The 18,396-nt window shown below is 39.5% G+C and overlaps 2 protein-coding genes across 3 annotated transcripts; one reads left to right on the top strand and one right to left on the bottom strand.

The window, feature by feature from the left end:
- Positions 1 to 1,375: 1,375 nt before the first annotated feature.
- On the top strand, positions 1,376 to 4,332 carry LOC134826482 (oncoprotein-induced transcript 3 protein-like). The gene is made up of 4 exons (XM_063838863.1): positions 1,376 to 2,832; positions 3,047 to 3,276; positions 3,440 to 3,544; positions 3,689 to 4,332. The coding sequence occupies exons 1-3, from the start codon at positions 2,130 to 2,132 to the stop codon at positions 3,524 to 3,526; spliced, it is 1,020 nt and encodes a 339-aa protein (XP_063694933.1). The 5' UTR covers positions 1,376 to 2,129; the 3' UTR covers positions 3,527 to 3,544; positions 3,689 to 4,332.
- A 5,427-nt stretch (positions 4,333 to 9,759) lies between these two features.
- Positions 9,760 to 16,911, bottom strand: LOC134826663 (sushi, von Willebrand factor type A, EGF and pentraxin domain-containing protein 1-like). Of its 2 annotated transcripts, none has more exons than XM_063839128.1 (13): positions 16,188 to 16,911; positions 15,882 to 16,009; positions 15,491 to 15,676; positions 14,402 to 14,532; positions 14,152 to 14,234; positions 13,371 to 13,509; positions 12,987 to 13,236; positions 12,769 to 12,860; positions 12,447 to 12,626; positions 12,136 to 12,324; positions 11,744 to 11,988; positions 10,468 to 10,581; positions 9,760 to 10,311 (listed from the first exon to the last, which is right to left on the bottom strand). In XM_063839128.1, the coding sequence occupies exons 4-13, from the start codon at positions 14,475 to 14,477 to the stop codon at positions 10,276 to 10,278; spliced, it is 1,404 nt and encodes a 467-aa protein (XP_063695198.1). In that variant the 5' UTR covers positions 14,478 to 14,532; positions 15,491 to 15,676; positions 15,882 to 16,009; positions 16,188 to 16,911; the 3' UTR covers positions 9,760 to 10,275. The 2 variants fall into 2 exon arrangements, with proteins under 2 accessions (XP_063695198.1, XP_063695197.1); XM_063839127.1 differs by having other exon boundaries at positions 14,402 to 14,528.
- Positions 16,912 to 18,396: the final 1,485 nt, after the last annotated feature.

Genomic DNA, 18,396 nt, shown 5'->3' with positions numbered 1-18,396 from the left:
GATTGGCTCCAATATGATATTGATTCGTTAATATAAAATTAAATTTAAACGGCCAGCCTCTGCACCTACAAAGTTTCATTAAGACACCCTAAGAACGGTTAATCTGGGAAATCCCACACAAATTGGCACACCGCCAAATATCACACTAGGCTGTGTTAGATTAAATAAATTGCGATGACAATTATTACTGATATAAATTTATATTTTCCCACTGAGAATACTGAAACAGTGAATTACTATTCGGATTCCATGTTCCAGAACAATGTTTTATTAATGAATTCAGACCTGATGATTGGTATAGGACCGTATTCGTGCCGGTACAGATACTGATAGTACAAAATTTGCCCATTCGCATTGTTTATAGTTGTTAATGTTATCTAAGTTTAACTAATTGGACTGACCTGGAGCGCGTTAACTTTTCTCATGCGCTTTTAGCTTTGCCTGGAGTCAAACATTTTTAAGAGATTTAGTTGATACATGTTTCGTCGGCGCGCGAAAAGTGGCATGCAACGTATGTCAAAGATTTAGAGTTAGACCATATATCTATATCAACATTTGAAAAAAACATGGAATTGCCATTAATAATTACTTTTCAGTACACTGCACCAAAAGGTCTGACTCCCGGTATAAGACACGAAGACAGAAGAACTCGAGAGTGTGGACTGTGGATCAATTCAATGGCGTTATTTTCCTAAAAGGGTGGACAGGAGGGCGGATCACATGATATTGATACTCACTATAAAATGGATGGTGGGACCAATACAAACACTGTCTCAAATGATGAACTAGTAATAAACTTGTAACACAATCTGATTCTTTTGTTTAACAGTGCAGTTTATAAGCGTCAAGTTGACGCCGTCAACGGTCAACCTACTTTTATATTTTATAGTAATATCTTGTAGCTGTCCACACATAAAATAAAACCATGTTCAACAATTAAACTACACCTGATAGTGATAATACTTTACTGGTAAAACATAAAATAACACGGGTTTTTGAAGTTTTCAAAAATGTCCAACCCTTATTGTGACTTTCAGTTTAAAGCAAATGAACACAATGTTAGTTTAACATCATTTTAGTTTAAGAAAAGTACCGCCCTTTTGTCCTCCGTCCACGTGTCCGGTTACTTTGACTCCACGATAATATACTAATTGAAATAGTCACAACAGCATTGGTTCGAACGTGCACACACTTTGATTCAGCCATAGATGTTCACCTTTGAACCATCAAATTCAATAAGTTTCTATAGTTACACACAAATATTTCGTGGCTTGATTTATATTGAATTTGGAATTGTCTCAGGTCTCTAAGACCTAAAATATAATGACCCGATCGAGCACATGACACGAACTCCCGTCACCAAGGATCATTCCAGGAGCTGTTATCACATCCGTTCACGGAGATGACATACAAGAGGGCTGGGAACGGAATGAGTTGGTGCAACTAGTCACGTTTTTTCAGCTACAAAACCACCATGACCAACTCAACCTCTTCACTTCTTTTTGGCCATCATAAGAGCAAGGTGCAGTTTATAAGATTCTCGAACTTTTGTTCCATTCGGTGATTTTCCCAATGTTTACGATACACGTGGGCACTTTCTTGTGTCTGCTAGGCTGTGCATCTGCTCTAGCAGTTAACAGATCCACCATTGAGCCGGACCATAACTGGAAGTTCCAGTTTCCCGTGAAAGCCTCCACTTCGTACGTTGAGTCAACCACAGAGATACCCATGGATTTGAACCAGTTCACTATTTCCTTCTGGGTAGATGATGTAACTGATAATTACATTGCATATTTTTCTACGCCCGGCAGAGAACTACAGCTTTACTATGATAGAATATATACTTATGTCAGTAGCTATAGCTCCGTCTGGGTCAAACGACTGCATTTATTTGTCAATGGGGTTGAAAAATATTGCGACAACTGTCTTCGTCCCGGTAGTAGGAAGCATATCGTGGTGACTTGGTCTGGCACAGCTGATGCTAACGGGGTAGGGTCTATTTGGGTCAACGGAGCGAAGTGTTCTCTTTCAGTGGTCTGTCTGCAGGGTCCGTCATTGAGAAGGGTCTTCGGTTGAAGCTAGGACAGAGACATGACAGCAGTTCTACTTACTCCTTCCGAGGAGAGATCATGTACTTTAATGTGTATCCTACTTACGTCACCACGTCTGATCATGTAGCAAAGCTTTCCAAGAAGGCAACAAGTGATTCTGAAGCGGTTCTATCTTGGGGTTCCTTCATCGGAGGGGCAAACGGTGACGTGGTCATATACCCAGAGTTGGAGATATTCACACAGTCTTACATAGCCGTCACGTGTCGTTCGAGCAACATGACATTGACCCTCGACCGCTCTGCATTCCCCCATCTCATCCCATCCAGGGCCTCACTTAAAGACCCGAGTTGTAAGGTCGTTGCAGATGACAATTTTATAAATGTAACCACAAATTGGGCTAGCTGTGGCACTGTCGTTACTTACAATGAATCTATGGCATACTACACCAACTACATTGTCCCTGACATTCTAAACCCACCTGATCATACGTCTGACTCTGAGGAAACTGTCCACGCTGTCATTAACCGTGGATCAATAGCACTAGACGAATCACGCCTCTTCGTGACATGCAAATACGATTTCGTGCCTCATAACTCCATAGCAGCATATGCAGTGTCTTCTTCAACATATTCGGTGAAGGGAAAGGGGGCCCGTGATTTTTCGTTCGGACTCAAGCTATACCATGACTCTTCTTACGAAACGGCATACCGGGAGGCAGAGTATCCACTACATGCAGATTCCAAGGAGAGAGTCTTTGCTCAAGCCCAACTTTCTAGCAGTGGTATTTATACTTATAAGTTATAGTATTCTAAGTTTTATGTTAAAAGCTAAAAAATCGTTCTGGGCTCCGGGAATATTTTTAATCGGCTAGATTTTACACTTTGTGTAAATTAAATAATTTTGCCACTGATTAAGATTTGTCTTTAAAATTAGGATGTGGCTAAATATTGACTTCTAAAATAAACTTTTCGCTAATTCAACATCTTGAACACCAGGAGAAGACAGGATAAGTATCCGGGTAGAGAAGTGTGTGATGACGCCGGACTCGGACCCGGACTACAGTACCCACCACAACTTGCTGGCTGATGGCTGCGCGGCTGATGACACAGTTCAGTACCACGACTCTCCCAACAGTTTGGCCCAGAGATTCAGTTTCGAGGTGTTCCGTTTCAACGAGCGACCTACTGCCGTGGTGTTTATGCACTGTTACATCGATGTGTGCCCGGTTTGTTCATGTTATAATTGATTTGTTAAGATATAAAACTTGGAAACAATACTGTTGCCGTTGGTTCGTATTTTGTCTACAATTCATACTGTAACACTAACAGTAACATAACAATAAAATCCATATAAATATTTTCCAATGTCACACGTTTTGGATCTTGCAGAGTGACGACGAAGACTCCAAGTGCAAGTCAGGATGGACATCGTGTGCAACTGAGAGCGAGAGTGAGAGCGAGGGGGACGCTAAATAACCTAGCCGTCAAGTTATGGTAAGTTTTTATTTTATTAATAAAATGAAGTTGATTTTCATATGGTAGTTGTACGATGTTACATCGAAGATGATTAGTTAAAATGCGCTATATCAATATCATTTAAACTATTTATTGTTGATTGACACAAGGATACAATTTCAGAGAGTGGACCGAGATGACATTAACATGAAATGAACATGAGGTAGGTATTGACATCCCGCATTGCTTCTACACAAGTACAAACACTTCTATTTGAAACTCGTCAACCTTGGGATACCCTACCTTGTCTTGATCATGGACTATAAGTATAATAATGGACAGATGGACTGCGTTTAAGTAGAGACCACTGATATGGTGATTTTACCTTTTACTTTAACTGATATTTTTATTATGCTATTTTACAATTTTATTATCGCAATGATACTGATAGTGAATTTTTATTTTAATTAATTTTTATTTTAACTCTTATTACATGAGTTGGTATAAGTATAACTTTAATTTTTAATTTAAATTCAATCCTCGATCGATGATTATATTTTATTAATTATAAGTATAGCATAACTATTATGTAAACTTTTCAACATAAGAGGTTATGTATCAGAAAGCAGAAATGATGACTTACTTTTTATTTTAATTTTATCGGGCGTATCAATATAGCAATAATAATGCTTAACTTTTTAATCATTTTTGCCTACTTTCGCACGAAAATAAGTTTAATTGAAAGTATATAACAACTTGGTGTTGTCAGATTTAATTATACTATTACCAATTACCATTACTTTATAATCATACTTTACTCAAGATAATGACTTCTTTTTTTTCTAACATAATTTACAGTTTCATACAAAATCGAATTACTTCATATATCCTAAATGGTAGACAATAGCGCTAAACAGTTCACAGTTACTGTTAGTGTTACTGTTGTTAGGCAAAGCCTTAGTGTAGAGTATAGAGTCCTATAAATATGTTCTTAGAGAATGATGTGACGATATTCAAATTAAAAACAATGTCTACGTCTGGGCACAACAACAATTTGTATATCCTTTACCACCTTTTATTGATCATTATAACCGTTTTGAGCTGATTTTCTTACGTCACAACCTAGTAGTAGTACCTATAAATTTACTGGACGTGGCACTCAGTCTGTCACTCCGCCATATCTGGGAGTGGGATCTCCAGGTAACAATAAATTTGGATGCTGGTGAGCCAAGATTTGTTTGACACGCGATTAACCAATCAGCTTCCACTTCCAGCATTGGCCAATAAAACCCTAAATTCGATGTCACTTGTTAATCGAAATATGGTTCCTATTTCCAGATATATGCACTTAGGAAACAATAGGTATGAAATTTAAAAACAAAGCTTTTAACAGGTCGGAGTACCTATTACCGTGACGGGTTCCATATTTTCTGGTCATTCCACGCCTACTTTAACAGTCACAACAGTCCCGGACGAGTCCCAGACGAGTTCAGTTCTATAGTTGACCATGGCATTAATAAAATATTACTGATTGTAAGCGACACCATAGATGATTTCCAAAAACTCGTCGGCTTCAGACCTTCTAGAGTTAGAGTACGATGAAAAGACAAAAGTAGAACGGTATATTTTAATCGGCTGGAGTGTCACCGTCCTAGTGATGAACCTAGCAGGGAACTCCATCATCCTTCTCTCCACAATCCGTTACAGAGCCATCAGACTGGACAGAGGTAGCGTCCTCCTCATCCGAAACATTGCTGTTAGTGACATTCTGCTGGCAGTTTTTGCAGTGCATCCAAACCTGGTGTCCCTTATCTGGGACAAGTGGCCGTATGGCACATTCCTGTGTAGCCTGTTTGCTAGCCTCGGTAACGTATGTGGTATCTCTGGTATCCTTCTGGTAAGTGCAATGCACATCAGCAAGCTCCTTTCTCTGCTCTACCCCCTCCATTCCATCGGACGAACCAATAGGTCTGGATACCTGATCAGCATTTCTATCTAGCTCCTATCAGCTGTTCCTCCAATCATTAATATAATAGTCAATAGTCAAAGTTTCTACTTCGATTACAAGATTTATAATTGCAGTTACTTTTACACCAACTCAATATATAAATGGTTGTTACCCATCGAAGGACTTATATTCGTTTTAATTCCCAATCTCATGGTGATCTGCACTACCATTACCTTGTTGAGTGTTGTGAAGAAAGCTACCGGCAGGATAAACAGACAGGGCATTTTAACTGCAGGTTACGTGGGGTGTGTCTACCTAATTGCCTTCCTCCCAGTGGCACTCTATGTGACTTTTAACCTAGAAAATGCCACTTTTATGACGATTATGTCCCCGGCAGCGCGACATTTCTTTGACGAGACTGTCCACAAGTTTGTGTTCAATATTATTTTCGTTAACGGTATCTCTAACATTTTTGTTTATTATATTTCTATAACCAGTTTCAAAATATTCATTAGGAGGGTACTGTGTCGTAATTTTCGGCGTTTTACAAGTTTGGGTAGTTTTGGGCTTCCAGAGAGTTTTGAAATGCGTTAAAGTTCGATATGGATGTCCGTATTGCATTTCCAACATTTCTTCCACATTAAACAATTGTATCTTATTTACGATATTATACTAACTGCGAAAAAAGTTATCAATGTAATGACTGAGTAACATGGAGTCCATAACAGTGATATTGATAATGAATCTAGCTACGAATGACAAATAAAAAACCATTTAGATTGATATTAAGTTTGGTGGCAAGAGATTATTTTTAATCTCAGGGAATAGTGATCGTGTCACTGATGTCTGATAACCTCTCCTATTCCAATGACCATAGTGCGTGATGAAGAATCACATCCTTTTCGAGGTGCTACTATTAAGCATTGTAATCTGTCCTGGGTGACTCCAGTTTAAACAGATGACGTGCAACAAAACACTATGGATCTAGACAGGCAAAGGTCGATAAAAAACCGGGTGCGAGATGCTGGCAACTTTTCCTCTCTAAACATTTGCTGCAGAAACATCACAAAGTAACAACAAGAAACGGTGTGTGGCTCCCTCTGCAAGGACGGATGATACCAGTATGAAGGTGGCGGGGCAAAGCCTAAGGGACCCCCGTGGCCAGATGAGTGTTGGGAGAACACGTCATTGTAGCAGATTTATTTCTCCACAGATCACCCATGTGGACTCCGACTCTAATAAGAAACAGCCAGCAAATTATTCTAAAACAGGTCTTACATTTGGGACATGGAATGTATTATCTCTGACAAGTAGTTCAAGTCAGTTGTTCCAGCTATCAGAGAATATCTCTGAGTATAAGTTGGACTTGCTGGGTATAACTGAGACCCATATGCCTGGTACAGGATCAGAGCTACTGGATAATGGCTCCTTACTTATTTATTCAGGGAGGACGGACGGTATAAGAAGGCGAGGTGTCGGTCTTACCCTTTCAAAGAGGACTAAAAATTCATTAATTTCCTATCTACCAATATCTGACCGTTTGTTGAGTGCAAGGCTGCATAGTCAACACCTGAACATCTCTGTTGTTGTGGCATATGCGCCAACTGAGGGGGCTTCAGATAACGATAAGGATGAATTCTACCAGCAGTTGTCAAGTGCATTCGATGAGCTACCCCGACATGATTTAAAATTACTGCTCGGTGATCTTAATGCTAAGGTCACATCGGACTGCAGTTCTATGTCAGGTGTCATTGGTGGACACTCGCTTCACAGCTCATCAAATGACAATGGTACCCGATTGTTGGACTTTTGCATTGCCCACCAACTTACCATCGGGGGCACTATGTTTCAGCAAAAGGATATACATAAAGGTACGTGGAGATCACCTGATGGTCGTACTGTAAACCAAATAGACCACATCTGTATCAGTAAGAAGTTTGGAGGCTCCTTGCTAAATGTAAAAGTTTGTAGGGGGGCTGACATTGGGTCTGATCACTATTTGGTAAGAGCACGACTGAGAATGAAGCTTATGTCAGTGAAAAAGAAGCAGGAACGTAAGCTTGAGATTCCTGCTATTGAGCATCTGCGTGATCATTCACTTGTTTCCGAATACAATATTGTTCTGAGAAACAAATTTGACTGTTTGGAACCTGAGGTTGACCTGGAATCAATGTGGGACAACTTCAAGACAACTGTCCAACAAGTTTCCATGGAAATCCTTGGGCAAAGACCTCGAAAAAAGAAGGACAGGCACCAATCTCAGAAGACAAAAGAATTATTGAAGAACCGTAAGGAATTTAAGCGTAAAGACCCTAATTCGAACGCTAACAGGTCAGAGTATTCTAGATTGAATAAGCTCTTTAAAAAAAGTAGCAAGGTGGACGATAACAACTGGGCACGTAGAATGGCCAATGACTTGGAAGAAGCTGCGAGAAAAGGTCAGCAACGTGAGGTATGGCAGAAGATCAATGTCATATCTGGAAAGAAGAAGAAGCAGTCAACTGCAGTTAGAGACGTATCTGGCCAGTTGATTGCCGACCCACATGCCCAGAAAGAAAGGTGGAAAGAGCACTTCTCTAGGCTATTGAACCCTCCCCCGCAAGAGGCCAATATTTCTGACCTAGACAACATCCCTCCGCAACCCAGTTTTGACGACCTTTCCGATTCGGATGAAGCTCCTACAAGAAACGAGATTGTTGATGCCCTCAAAAAACTCAAGAATCACAAAAGTCCAGGAGTGGATGGTATCACCAACGAGCAACTTAAGTATGGACAGGATGGGTTGGTCGATCAACTAATTGTGTTGTTCAAGAAAGTGTGGGAAGATGAGAAGATTCCTGAGGATTGGTCCAAAGGTGTTATTATCATCGTTGGAAAGAAAGGTGACACCTCTCATTGCGCTAACAACAGAGGCATTACATTAAGATCCACAGCCTCGAAGCTCCTGCAGATGATACTCCTGCGGAGACTTAGCAATGGCATGGAAAGATTCCTCCGGGAAAATCAAAGTGGTTTTAGACAGAATCGCTCATGTATTGACCAGGTTTATTCACTCCGCTGTATTATACACCAATGCATTGAGTATAATATCCCTCTGTATATTAATTTTGTTGATTTCAAAGCAGCTTTTGATTCAATTGACAGGCAGTTCATTTGGAGAAGTATGCAGCACTACGGCTTACCTGACAAGTACATTAGAATTATGAAGGCGTTCTTCACTCACACAGTTAGTGCTGTTAGGGTCAATGGAGAGGTTACAGGTTGGTTTGATGTCAACTCGGGTACTGGGCAAGGTGATATACAGGGACCACCAGTCTTCAACTTTTGTTTGAATTTTTCGGCATACCTTATGGAACTGAACAAGGTCATTAGCAAAGGGGCTTTATTACAGCTGCCAGCCCCCGGGGTAGAAGAGAAACATCTTTTGGACACTGATTACGCTGATGACATGGCTATGTTAGATAACTCAAAAGAGGGGCTGCAGGAAACCACTGACCTTCTCTGCAAATACAGTGCCTATGCGGGTCTGAAGATTAATGCTGGCAAGACACAGAGCATGGTTGTCAGCAAAAGTGCATCGCAGAGGCCGTATTCTAAAGACGACACTATGGACATCAATGTGGAAGGTCTCCCAATACAGCAGGTCAGCAATTTCACTTACTTGGGTGCAATCATCAGTGCGAATGGAACAATTGACAAAGAACTTTCAGCTCGAATTCAAAAGGCCTCTGGGGCATTCTATCAGCTCAGCAGTATATGGTACAGTCGCAACATCAAGACTCCAACTAAAATCAGGATTTACAAAGCGGCTGTTCTCACTATACTGCTTTATGGAAGTGAGGTATGGAATACCACACAGACGCAGATGAAAAGATTTGAGGTGTTCCATCATAGATGTCTCAGGAGGATCCTGAAAATAAAATGGTTTTATCATGTATCTAATGCTGATGTACTTAAGCGGGCTAACATCGCCCCTGTTGATACTTTCGTACGAGCAGCTAGACTCCGATGGTTTGGCCATGTGGTGAGGATGCCAGAAGAAAGAATACCCAACTATCTTCTGCACTGGATCCCAAAGCATGGTAAAAGGTCAAGAGGTAGACCTCGGAAAAACTGGTTGTCATGTGTCCGGGAGGATGCAGCAATCTTCACAGGTGTCGATAACATCACGATAGAAGATGCAGAACAACAAGCTACAGACAGGGTTCACTGGAGAGGTCTAATACACCGGAGAAAGGAGTTACTTTGTGGTGCAGGCCACTCCAACGACTAGGAGGAGACCTTTTCAAGTACAAGTACAAGTAAGTTAAGTGTTAAACTTAAAAATAACTATTGTATAATATCATGAATCGTACTAAAATCTTTCGAAGAGATCTATGTATAACAATTCGCTACAATTATTTGCCACATCTACCCCAAGTGGAAATAATTCGGGCCAGTAAGATGTAATGGGGTTAAAACATGTGATAACCAATATTCATTACTATAAAATCATATCAGAAATCTCTAAGTATTCATCATTATATCGTTTAAATCCTATATCCTAATTCACCTAACTATTTAATTAACTAAAACTTAAAAGGACTATTATTAATGAAGTAAGACATTCACATATATTAGTTATTACTATGAAAGTTAAGTCACAACCTCTGAATTTCCTGTTCTATTTCAGTTCCGTTTGCTGACAAATGACAGCGTCAGCATTCAAATAAGTTTCTCAATCTTCACTAATACAGTTTCAATGAGTTTTCTTTACGGGAATTAGCTTTCTTCGATTATCTAGCAGATTTCCAGATGATATTTGTTAAAGACTGTTTTAACTTCAACCACATGGTATGCAACCACATTCTTCTATCACCTGAAATTTAATATGTTTATTAATGACTCTGACTGACAGAATGCTCTGTGATTTCTCCTGTCTGTGATACAGAAGTGTCAATTTGTCGATAAAAATAATAATAATAGACATGATAAAGATACGACGATAATAAAAAAAAACAGGCATAATACTCACCGGAAGTTTGAAGTTTCTGGGAGGAGAATTCTCACAAAAGAGGAGGATGTTTTTAGTGCTTTTAACAGTAGCTTTACAGCACATTCCTGTCTCTCTACAGGTACCGGCACAGTACTGAGTTAATAATAAAATCATTAACTACCTTGATTTAAATATTAATATTTCCACAGAAGGACTAGAAATATCAGTGTATAACAAAACCGATGATTTTAATTTTCATGTTGTATCCCTTACATTTCCTCACAGTAACATCCCAACCGAGGTTGGCTACAACGTTTTTTCAAGTCAAGTTCTTAGATATGGTAATGTTTGCACTAGATTGGATATCTTTACCTCCCATCTTCACAAAATATTCAAAATTCTAATTGATAGAGGATATAGCCGTGATAGACTGATTAAAGGCATTAAACGTTGTCTGAGGAAATATGATAACGTTTTCAGGAAGTTCGGTATTCTAGATGACCATAACATTATTAAAGAACTCCCCTGATATCTTTTGATTTATTGAAACACGGGTACTAACTCTGCTAAACTGAACAAATTCTGAAACTTAGGTGAATAAGTGTACAACGTGCTAAACCGAAGTTCAGACTGACCAGTGAAAATGGGCGAGCGTACCAAGTGTCATTTAAATTAGAAGTTTTAGTCAGTGATTTATTATTGAAGCTTGTAATTACAATATCTAATGCTCCTATAAATACTTTAATTAATTGTTTGTTCCGTTATTCTTTTTCCTTCCTCTTTTCCTTGTCATCCCCATTAGTTTTAAGATTCTTGCCATAAATGGCTACAGCTAACACTATTAATGCTAAGTACCAAACAACAAGTGGGAGGTGGATCGTTGGTATACCATTAAATCGATTTAACACCGCAATTCCAGTCGCAAGCCTGGGACCACTACTAGCATAGTCACAACATCTACAAAGCTGCCATATAGCCTGACTGACAATTTTCTCGACTGACTGACAATGTTTCTTCTTTTTCCCCATTTAGAATACAAAGATTAGTACATTTTAGCTTATGATTAGTATTATATTTTTACCTATAGTTTACCTAGATTGGATAATGAGTAAAAATAGGTCCTCCGATAAATCATGCAAAGTTCGGCTGGACTTCATTTTAAATTTCTGCGTTTACTCATTAATCAAAGTAGTGAGAATTGAGATTTCAACAAAATCGAATCTGGATTTACCCTCTTATTAGTCTATAACTATAAGTCTATGTGGATTTACCCTCCTATCCTGTAAGTATTTAACTCTATAACAAGAATACTGACCCTGTTAGTGACCCGCTCAGCACTTCTGCACTGATCAGCCTCCAGGGGGACTCTGTAAACCTTGGTGGTGCACGTGTCACATTTCCGGGTGTTACAAACTCTGATTTCCTCCAGGGAGGGACAGTTCCCGTTTATCTCGTTCCCGTGGGAGGACAGGATTTCCCGAGACCTTATCTGTGTCCCACCCTCACAAGACTCCGAGCACTCGCCCCATTCCCCCCACTCGCTTACTTCGCACTGCCTTTCTGAAGAAAGTGGGAGTTATGAAAATAAGTACGGATCGAGCTTTTCAGATTTAAGAAGGGGCGAGAAAGAACGCCTTCTGCGTAATATTAAATATAATTTTGTGGTAAATAGTGAACTGCCAGACTTACAAATAATGTAATACTTACGTATACAATCGGGAACTTCGACAGACCAGCGTCCATTTTCCTGGCACGTGGTAACTATGGAAACAATGCTGGCTCGTCCTTCGAACACGTGACCCCAGTTACACGTGTAACCGTACATACTCCCGTAATCTGTACTCGTCCCGTACACTCTTCCCATCTTTATTCGGGGTGGCACTCCGCAGTCAACTCCTGAAGTGATAAAATGGTCTTAAAACAAGTAAATCTTAAACAAGAAAACTCCTAAAGTGATAAGTTTTTTCCAAACATTCAACTCCTTACAGAAATTTCCAAGTTGAGGAGCTTGAACTTACTCTGACAAATCGGGACAGAACCGGACCAGGAACCGTTAGATTGACACATGCTAGTCTCAGTTCCAATGAGTTTGTATCCCAGATCACACTGGTAAGTGACTAGAGCATCAAACCCACTATCTTCCCCAATAAGACTGCCGTTTGTAGGGATATCGGGCTCTCCACATTGGATGTCTGGAGCTGAAATTTCATGTTGGTCAATAGGCTATCAAACAGTTGCACTACGGGTAGACATTTCTAAATTACAAATATTTGGAAATATATTTTGTATGTTTCTCTACTATTGTTGCATATCACGATAAAACTTTAAGGAAGGTCTTACCGACATCAGTGCACGTGTATCCTTCAATTCGAGGTAACCAGACGTGAGATAATCCATGTCTCCACATTCCATCAGCTAGGTTGAATGCTTCCCTGAAATTGCAATTATTTTGAATAATAAGAACATTTATATCTAGAACATCTCGTTCTCGAAACCTCGACCTCACGGTTGTAGTAACCACTCAACACCCCTGAAACCTGCAATCTGTATCATCTTACCTGGGTGATAAAGGCAAAGCAAATCTCAGGTGTCCCCCACAAGCTAGAACGTCCCCGTTGTTAGGAAGATGTTGAAAGTCAGGAGAAACAGAGAATTCTCCCTCCCCCAGTCCTTTACAAGCTAAATGGAGTGTTTTGCTGCACTCAGTGTTAACCCAGCCGTATGTCATGGTGGTGGGGTCCAAATGGAATGCAGTGCAGCCGGAACAGTCATTATTATAGTTGTGGGGTAACCATGTCCAACTACAGCCTGACAAATAAAAATGTTAGAATGATTTTAACTGCGAGCATGCTCAGAAACTCTGCCTTCTGTGATGAACTGCTGCGGTTTATAAGAGAAAATAATATGAGAAGAAATTGCAGATAAGTGCACGAGTAGATTACCGAAAAGGTCTGAGAAGTTGGAAGCTTGGAGAGCTATCTGAGAGTTACATCTGGTAGCTAGTTGTTGATCAGACTTTGTTGGGGTCCTTAAAGTTCGGTACTGTCTTACTTTCCTACTTGCTGACAATCGCAAATCTACCTGATAATAATATTTGATTTTACTTTTCGGCTAAAGGGATAACATTCTCAATAGTAAAATTGTCTATAGTTACAAGCTCTTTACACCTTATACATAATACCACTCTTCTCTAGCTTGCTGTCAACCTACTCCTGCTACCCATCCTCCAATATGAACCACAGGAATGACTGGGCAAGTGTTGCTTCTAGTCCCTAATCATACTGTTTTGAATAAGTCAAAATGAGCGGGACCAGATTACAGGAGTTAATAATGCACCGTTTATTATTGAATTACCCGGTACCTACCCATACAACATGGCATCTTGCCAGGCCCCCACCCTAGTGAAATTAGAGGAAAGGCTCCTGGAAATTAATCGCATTGGATTTCATGCCTGTATGCACTGAGACGTGAAAAGAGGGATAAGGTAGACATTGAAGAATTGTGGAATAATTATTCTGGCTTCAGATTGGACACGATAATTACAAAATACGATTTTGGGTCTGAATGTGCTAAGTTGGCACTGGAAACTGGACATGATGATAGCCGATAAAGGGCTAATAGTAATACGGTTATATAAATTGCACTCATATTATATAAACTACATAGCATCACGGCGTCACAGTGTGTCCTCCCACATATTAGGATTACATCAAAAGGACTAACGTGGATCCTGTCGTGATAGTAGAGGGTGAATGAGTTATTCTCCTGTTGACATACATCCCTGTTAAACTCATCTATCGAAACGTCTGAAACAAATAGTGTTACGTTCGCTGGCGAGGTAAGATTATCACTAATTTATCCCCGTCTTCCCTTTAATCATAAACCACATAAGCAGACAGTCACAGTCTCTCAGGATATCTCCTAGACTCCTAAATCCAAAATTACTCTTCAAAAAAACGTGATCTACACTTACAATTGTTCTCCTGAGCAGGGAATACGAGGTTTCCTCCAAAAGTGCAGGTGCTTCTTATCAGGACGTTCCTTCCCATCTCTCTTATCTCTCTCAGCGAGGGTAGTGTCCCAGCAGTCCTATTTTCGTTCTATCTAGAGAAAAGGAATGGAAAAGTAAAATGTTCTTTTACGTTAAATTCTAGAGCCAAACAGCTCTCCGTTTTATTTCCATCTAACGTACTAACGTACTAACGTTATTAAATACTAACGTACTTAATAGAAAACATAAATGTGAAAAGTAAACTCCCTTTTCAAGATTAATACAATTGTTTGTATTTTGAAATGAAACTTTTTCATTGATTTTCTGAGTTCAGCAGTTTGAAAACTCGTCTAGACAGGCCGGGTTAAAGTCAACCAGGTCAGGAACCAAAATACATTTCCATTTTTGAGACTGAAATATTTGACCGACTGATAATCGCGATGCTTTTGTCTGGAATTCTAAATTTGATAACCCGGTTAACGTTCGGTATCAAATAGACGGCTTCAGTTTTATTTGACACTGGAAATTCAATTACAAGCTTTATTTTTGAAACAGTGGTGATAGGCGAGTGCCGAAAATATGCTCGATTATGGTACCTGTCAGTAAAAATCAGGTCAACGATCCTTCGATAGTGTGAATGAGCTAGAAGGCACTTATAAATTCAAGCTATCGTCGAGTCATAAATAATTACTCATGACAAATTTAATCTCGTTTGTGGGAGGCTCGTTTTAATGGCTAAATAATACACATTTCTTTCGTGCTCAATTTCCGTGAACACAGCATTTAGTAGGAATTCGGAGTAATTTGTGTGTTGTAAGGTTTTCACCGAAGCAGCAGAGAGACAGAAAGGTCCCTTTGTAAAACAAGTTTTCGGAACAAACACAGAATGTTAATTTATTTGCCGGAAAAGTGTCATTAAGTTTATTGGAATTTAAATACCCAAGTTAATTATCACTGGATAAGTATTTTCTGGGAACACTCCAAATAATTCCTACGGGAAAAATTTATAACTTGATCAATTCTTAAAAGCTGGGAGATAAGTAAAGAGTGTAAGAATCTCGTTTTGTATACCTGCAGGTGGGAAGGCTTAAGGAGTCTTGAGCCAAAGAGTTTCAGAGAACTATCCAACTCTGGAACCACCCTGCACCCTGTCTCCGAGGAAATGTAGTCAAGTAGATCTATAACCACAAACTGGTCTTGGTTCTTGTTCAGCCACTTTATAATTTCTTTTACCGTATTTTTAAACTCAGGAGAACCCTGCAATGAAATGGTTTAGATGGATTGTGAATCAGATAGCAGCGGGGTGTCGTAGTATACTTACATAGATTTTAAAAGTGGTTAAATTGAATTCGAATCGTATCGGATATGCAGTAACGCTTATCATATGAATTTATGAAAAATACTACTCAAACACTTTTCAATAAATCATTGTTTAAAATTCCTATTATAATATCAAACTGACCGAATGGCACCCGGTGTGGACACCTTTACTTGTCATCTCGAAACCCTTGCACCAATTATAAGCTGACTTTTTCCTCTTCTTAGATCTTAGTTTCACTTTCAGTTTCTTCTTCATTGCTGTACATTCCACTGAAGGGGGTTGTAACTGTTTACAAGCATGAAGGAGAGGCACTTTTATATTATGTATTATGGAAAAGTGTATAGGATTTATTAGAGAGGAAAAACAATTAGCTACGAGGTGTAGCTAACTGGAACGTGAAAACCAAGTAAATAGTTCAGAATTACCAAAAAACAAATGAACTCCCACCTTGAAGAGAAGCACACACTCGGAGTTTCCTCTTCATGCCCGGCACATAGTGCAGCTCCAACACCAACCTCCTGACTCCCGCGTTCAGCTGCTCAGTTATACTCAGACCATGGCTCTGAAAGCTCAACTTTCCGCTTACACAGTCTATATTGGACACACAATGCTGACCCCATCTCTCCAAATTTGATATTGTTTTGTCGAGTGACCTCGTGGTCTGATAATTGTTTGATAACCATGTAGTGCACATGGGGACACTACTGATGGTTGAGTTTAGTGTCAGTTTAGTTTGGAATGTGTTCACGAACTGCAGCCACCTGACATCTTCTATCAGCGAACTGGTTGTTTGGTTTTGTGACGAGTAGCTTTCCCCCTCCGTGGTGTTTAGAGGATGCACGTAGCGCAGGAGGGAGAGTAAGAGTACTAAGAGTTTCAACATGACCCCTCTGTTTCTGTGCCACCAAGTACACGAGATGACAAACCGTCTGTTCGTAGTCCTCAACTGAGAGATAACGCTAAGTTGGGTAGTTCGTACCAAACAGTAGCTAGTTATTCTACCCTATAAAATTGGGGAAATCAGTCGTTGTAGACTGAATTAGAGACAAGACTCTGGAGTAGAGATTGCTGGAGATCTGCAGCAAGTCGAGGAAGTCTTCAAGGGGATTCAATGAAGATAAGAATGTGGTGATCTTTTTATCGTCTCATGTCATAATAAAACCTGATAAATCCATCGGTTAATCGGTTATAATAGTTGATAAAACATAGTTGATACGAAAACAGATAAATATAGTATGAGCGGCAGGCTTACCGGTGGGAATGAAACCACTAAAAACTCAAATCATAGCTGTCAAACTAATGGTCACTAATGGCAAATCTTGGCACATTACGCAAGTAATGGAGGATTAGCTGCTTATATTTTCCACTTAAATTCGTGGAAACTGCAAGTTAAACGAAACTAGTCCTAACGATTCAAACTACAGGCTAAAAGGTAGGTTTTACTGATGCAGGTGCTGAACACTTATAAAGTTAAGTCAATAAGACATGTCCTTAAACCGAACTGATATGTGTAGTTGTAGCTAACAAGATACTCGGTGAAATAAATGTGAACTCGTGTCAAGAGGGAAGCGGTATCTCTAGCTGTAGAGGAGCTGTCTGATACCTGATTTCATCTAATTCCAGTAAACTGGTGAACTAGACATGCTCACAGATTGAGTGTGCCGAGTGGCATGGTAATACCAAGAAATACCAATTATACGGCATAGAATGAACAATAGCTGATATATCAGAGTCTCTAAGTCTGTAGTATCGCAAACCATCATATCTCCTAAGCAGCTTGAGCCCTACAAAGTGGATATTGTTTGTTAAATCTGGTTTCAGAAGGCCAGAAGCTATTCACCTCTTCATGGATTCAGTTTATGACGACCAGAATTATACAAGAATTAACTTAGAATTTACAGTATGTAAACAAAATTACAAGAACTTGTAACACCCTAAAACTAAACACAAGAATAAACAACGTACAGAAGATAACCCAAATTAAATTACAAGAAGAAGTCAGGGTAAAGTTAAAGCAGGTCGCACTGCCCAGAACTTCAGGTCTAACGCGCCAGCAGACAGGTTACACGACCAACTAAACGCTCAACAAGACGCCCTAACCAAACCTCTAATAGCACAAATGCAGCCGCGAGGTGAGCAATGTGGGGTTGTAACTGAGGGGGACGTTGTGTGAGCAACAAAGGGCAGAGCAGGGAGGTGGGTTATCAGGATTAGCTCAGGACCAGTAACGGCTCGGATTACACGGACAGACGATTTTTAAATTGGGATGATCGATTATAGAGCGTATGGGAAGGAGCTGATGAAGTGGGGGGTAAGTAGTGAAGGGGGTGGTTAATGTCATTCTTAGTCAGTCATTAAACATTGCAGTCATACAACATTGTACTTCAGCAGTCTGCAGCTGAGTATGGCCGGTTTCAACTTTTAAGATTTTATTACAAGTTCGGTGAGAAGAATCAAATGAATATCGTTAAGAATCAATTGTTTTAAAGTAAATTTTTCGAATTAAATTTATTTTCTAACAGATCTTAGATCACTCGATGATGACCAGACAAGTATTGAAATAAAATAATTTGATAATTATCTGTAATGATCTCATTTTACTTAAATTTATTCAAACTCTGATTTAAAACAAAAAAGGGACCGCGGGATAAATTAT

The sequence above is a fragment of the Bolinopsis microptera genome, chromosome 2, assembly GCF_026151205.1.
Source record: "Bolinopsis microptera isolate Bmic1 chromosome 2, MBARI_Bmic_1.0, whole genome shotgun sequence".
NCBI lineage: Eukaryota > Metazoa > Ctenophora > Tentaculata > Lobata > Bolinopsidae > Bolinopsis > Bolinopsis microptera.
The sequence above is the reverse complement of the archived record's forward strand: the minus strand, read 5'-3'. Positions and strand labels throughout refer to the sequence as shown.

Coding starts and splice junctions, on each gene's coding strand:
- LOC134826663 (XM_063839127.1), bottom strand. CDS start 16,623: ATGTTGAAACTCTTAGTACTCTTACTCTCCCTCCTGCGCTACGTGCAT. Junction 13,237..13,370: donor CAACTTCTCAGACCTTTTCG/GTAATCTACTCG, acceptor TTTATTTGTCAG/GCTGTAGTTGGACATGGTTA. Junction 12,325..12,446: donor TTCTGTCCCGATTTGTCAGA/GTAAGTTCAAGC, acceptor TTATCACTTCAG/GAGTTGACTGCGGAGTGCCA.
- LOC134826482 (XM_063838863.1), top strand. CDS start 2,130: ATGTACTTTAATGTGTATCCTACTTACGTCACCACGTCTGATCATGTA. Junction 2,833..3,046: donor AGCCCAACTTTCTAGCAGTG/GTATTTATACTT, acceptor CTTGAACACCAG/GAGAAGACAGGATAAGTATC. Junction 3,277..3,439: donor GTTACATCGATGTGTGCCCG/GTTTGTTCATGT, acceptor TGGATCTTGCAG/AGTGACGACGAAGACTCCAA.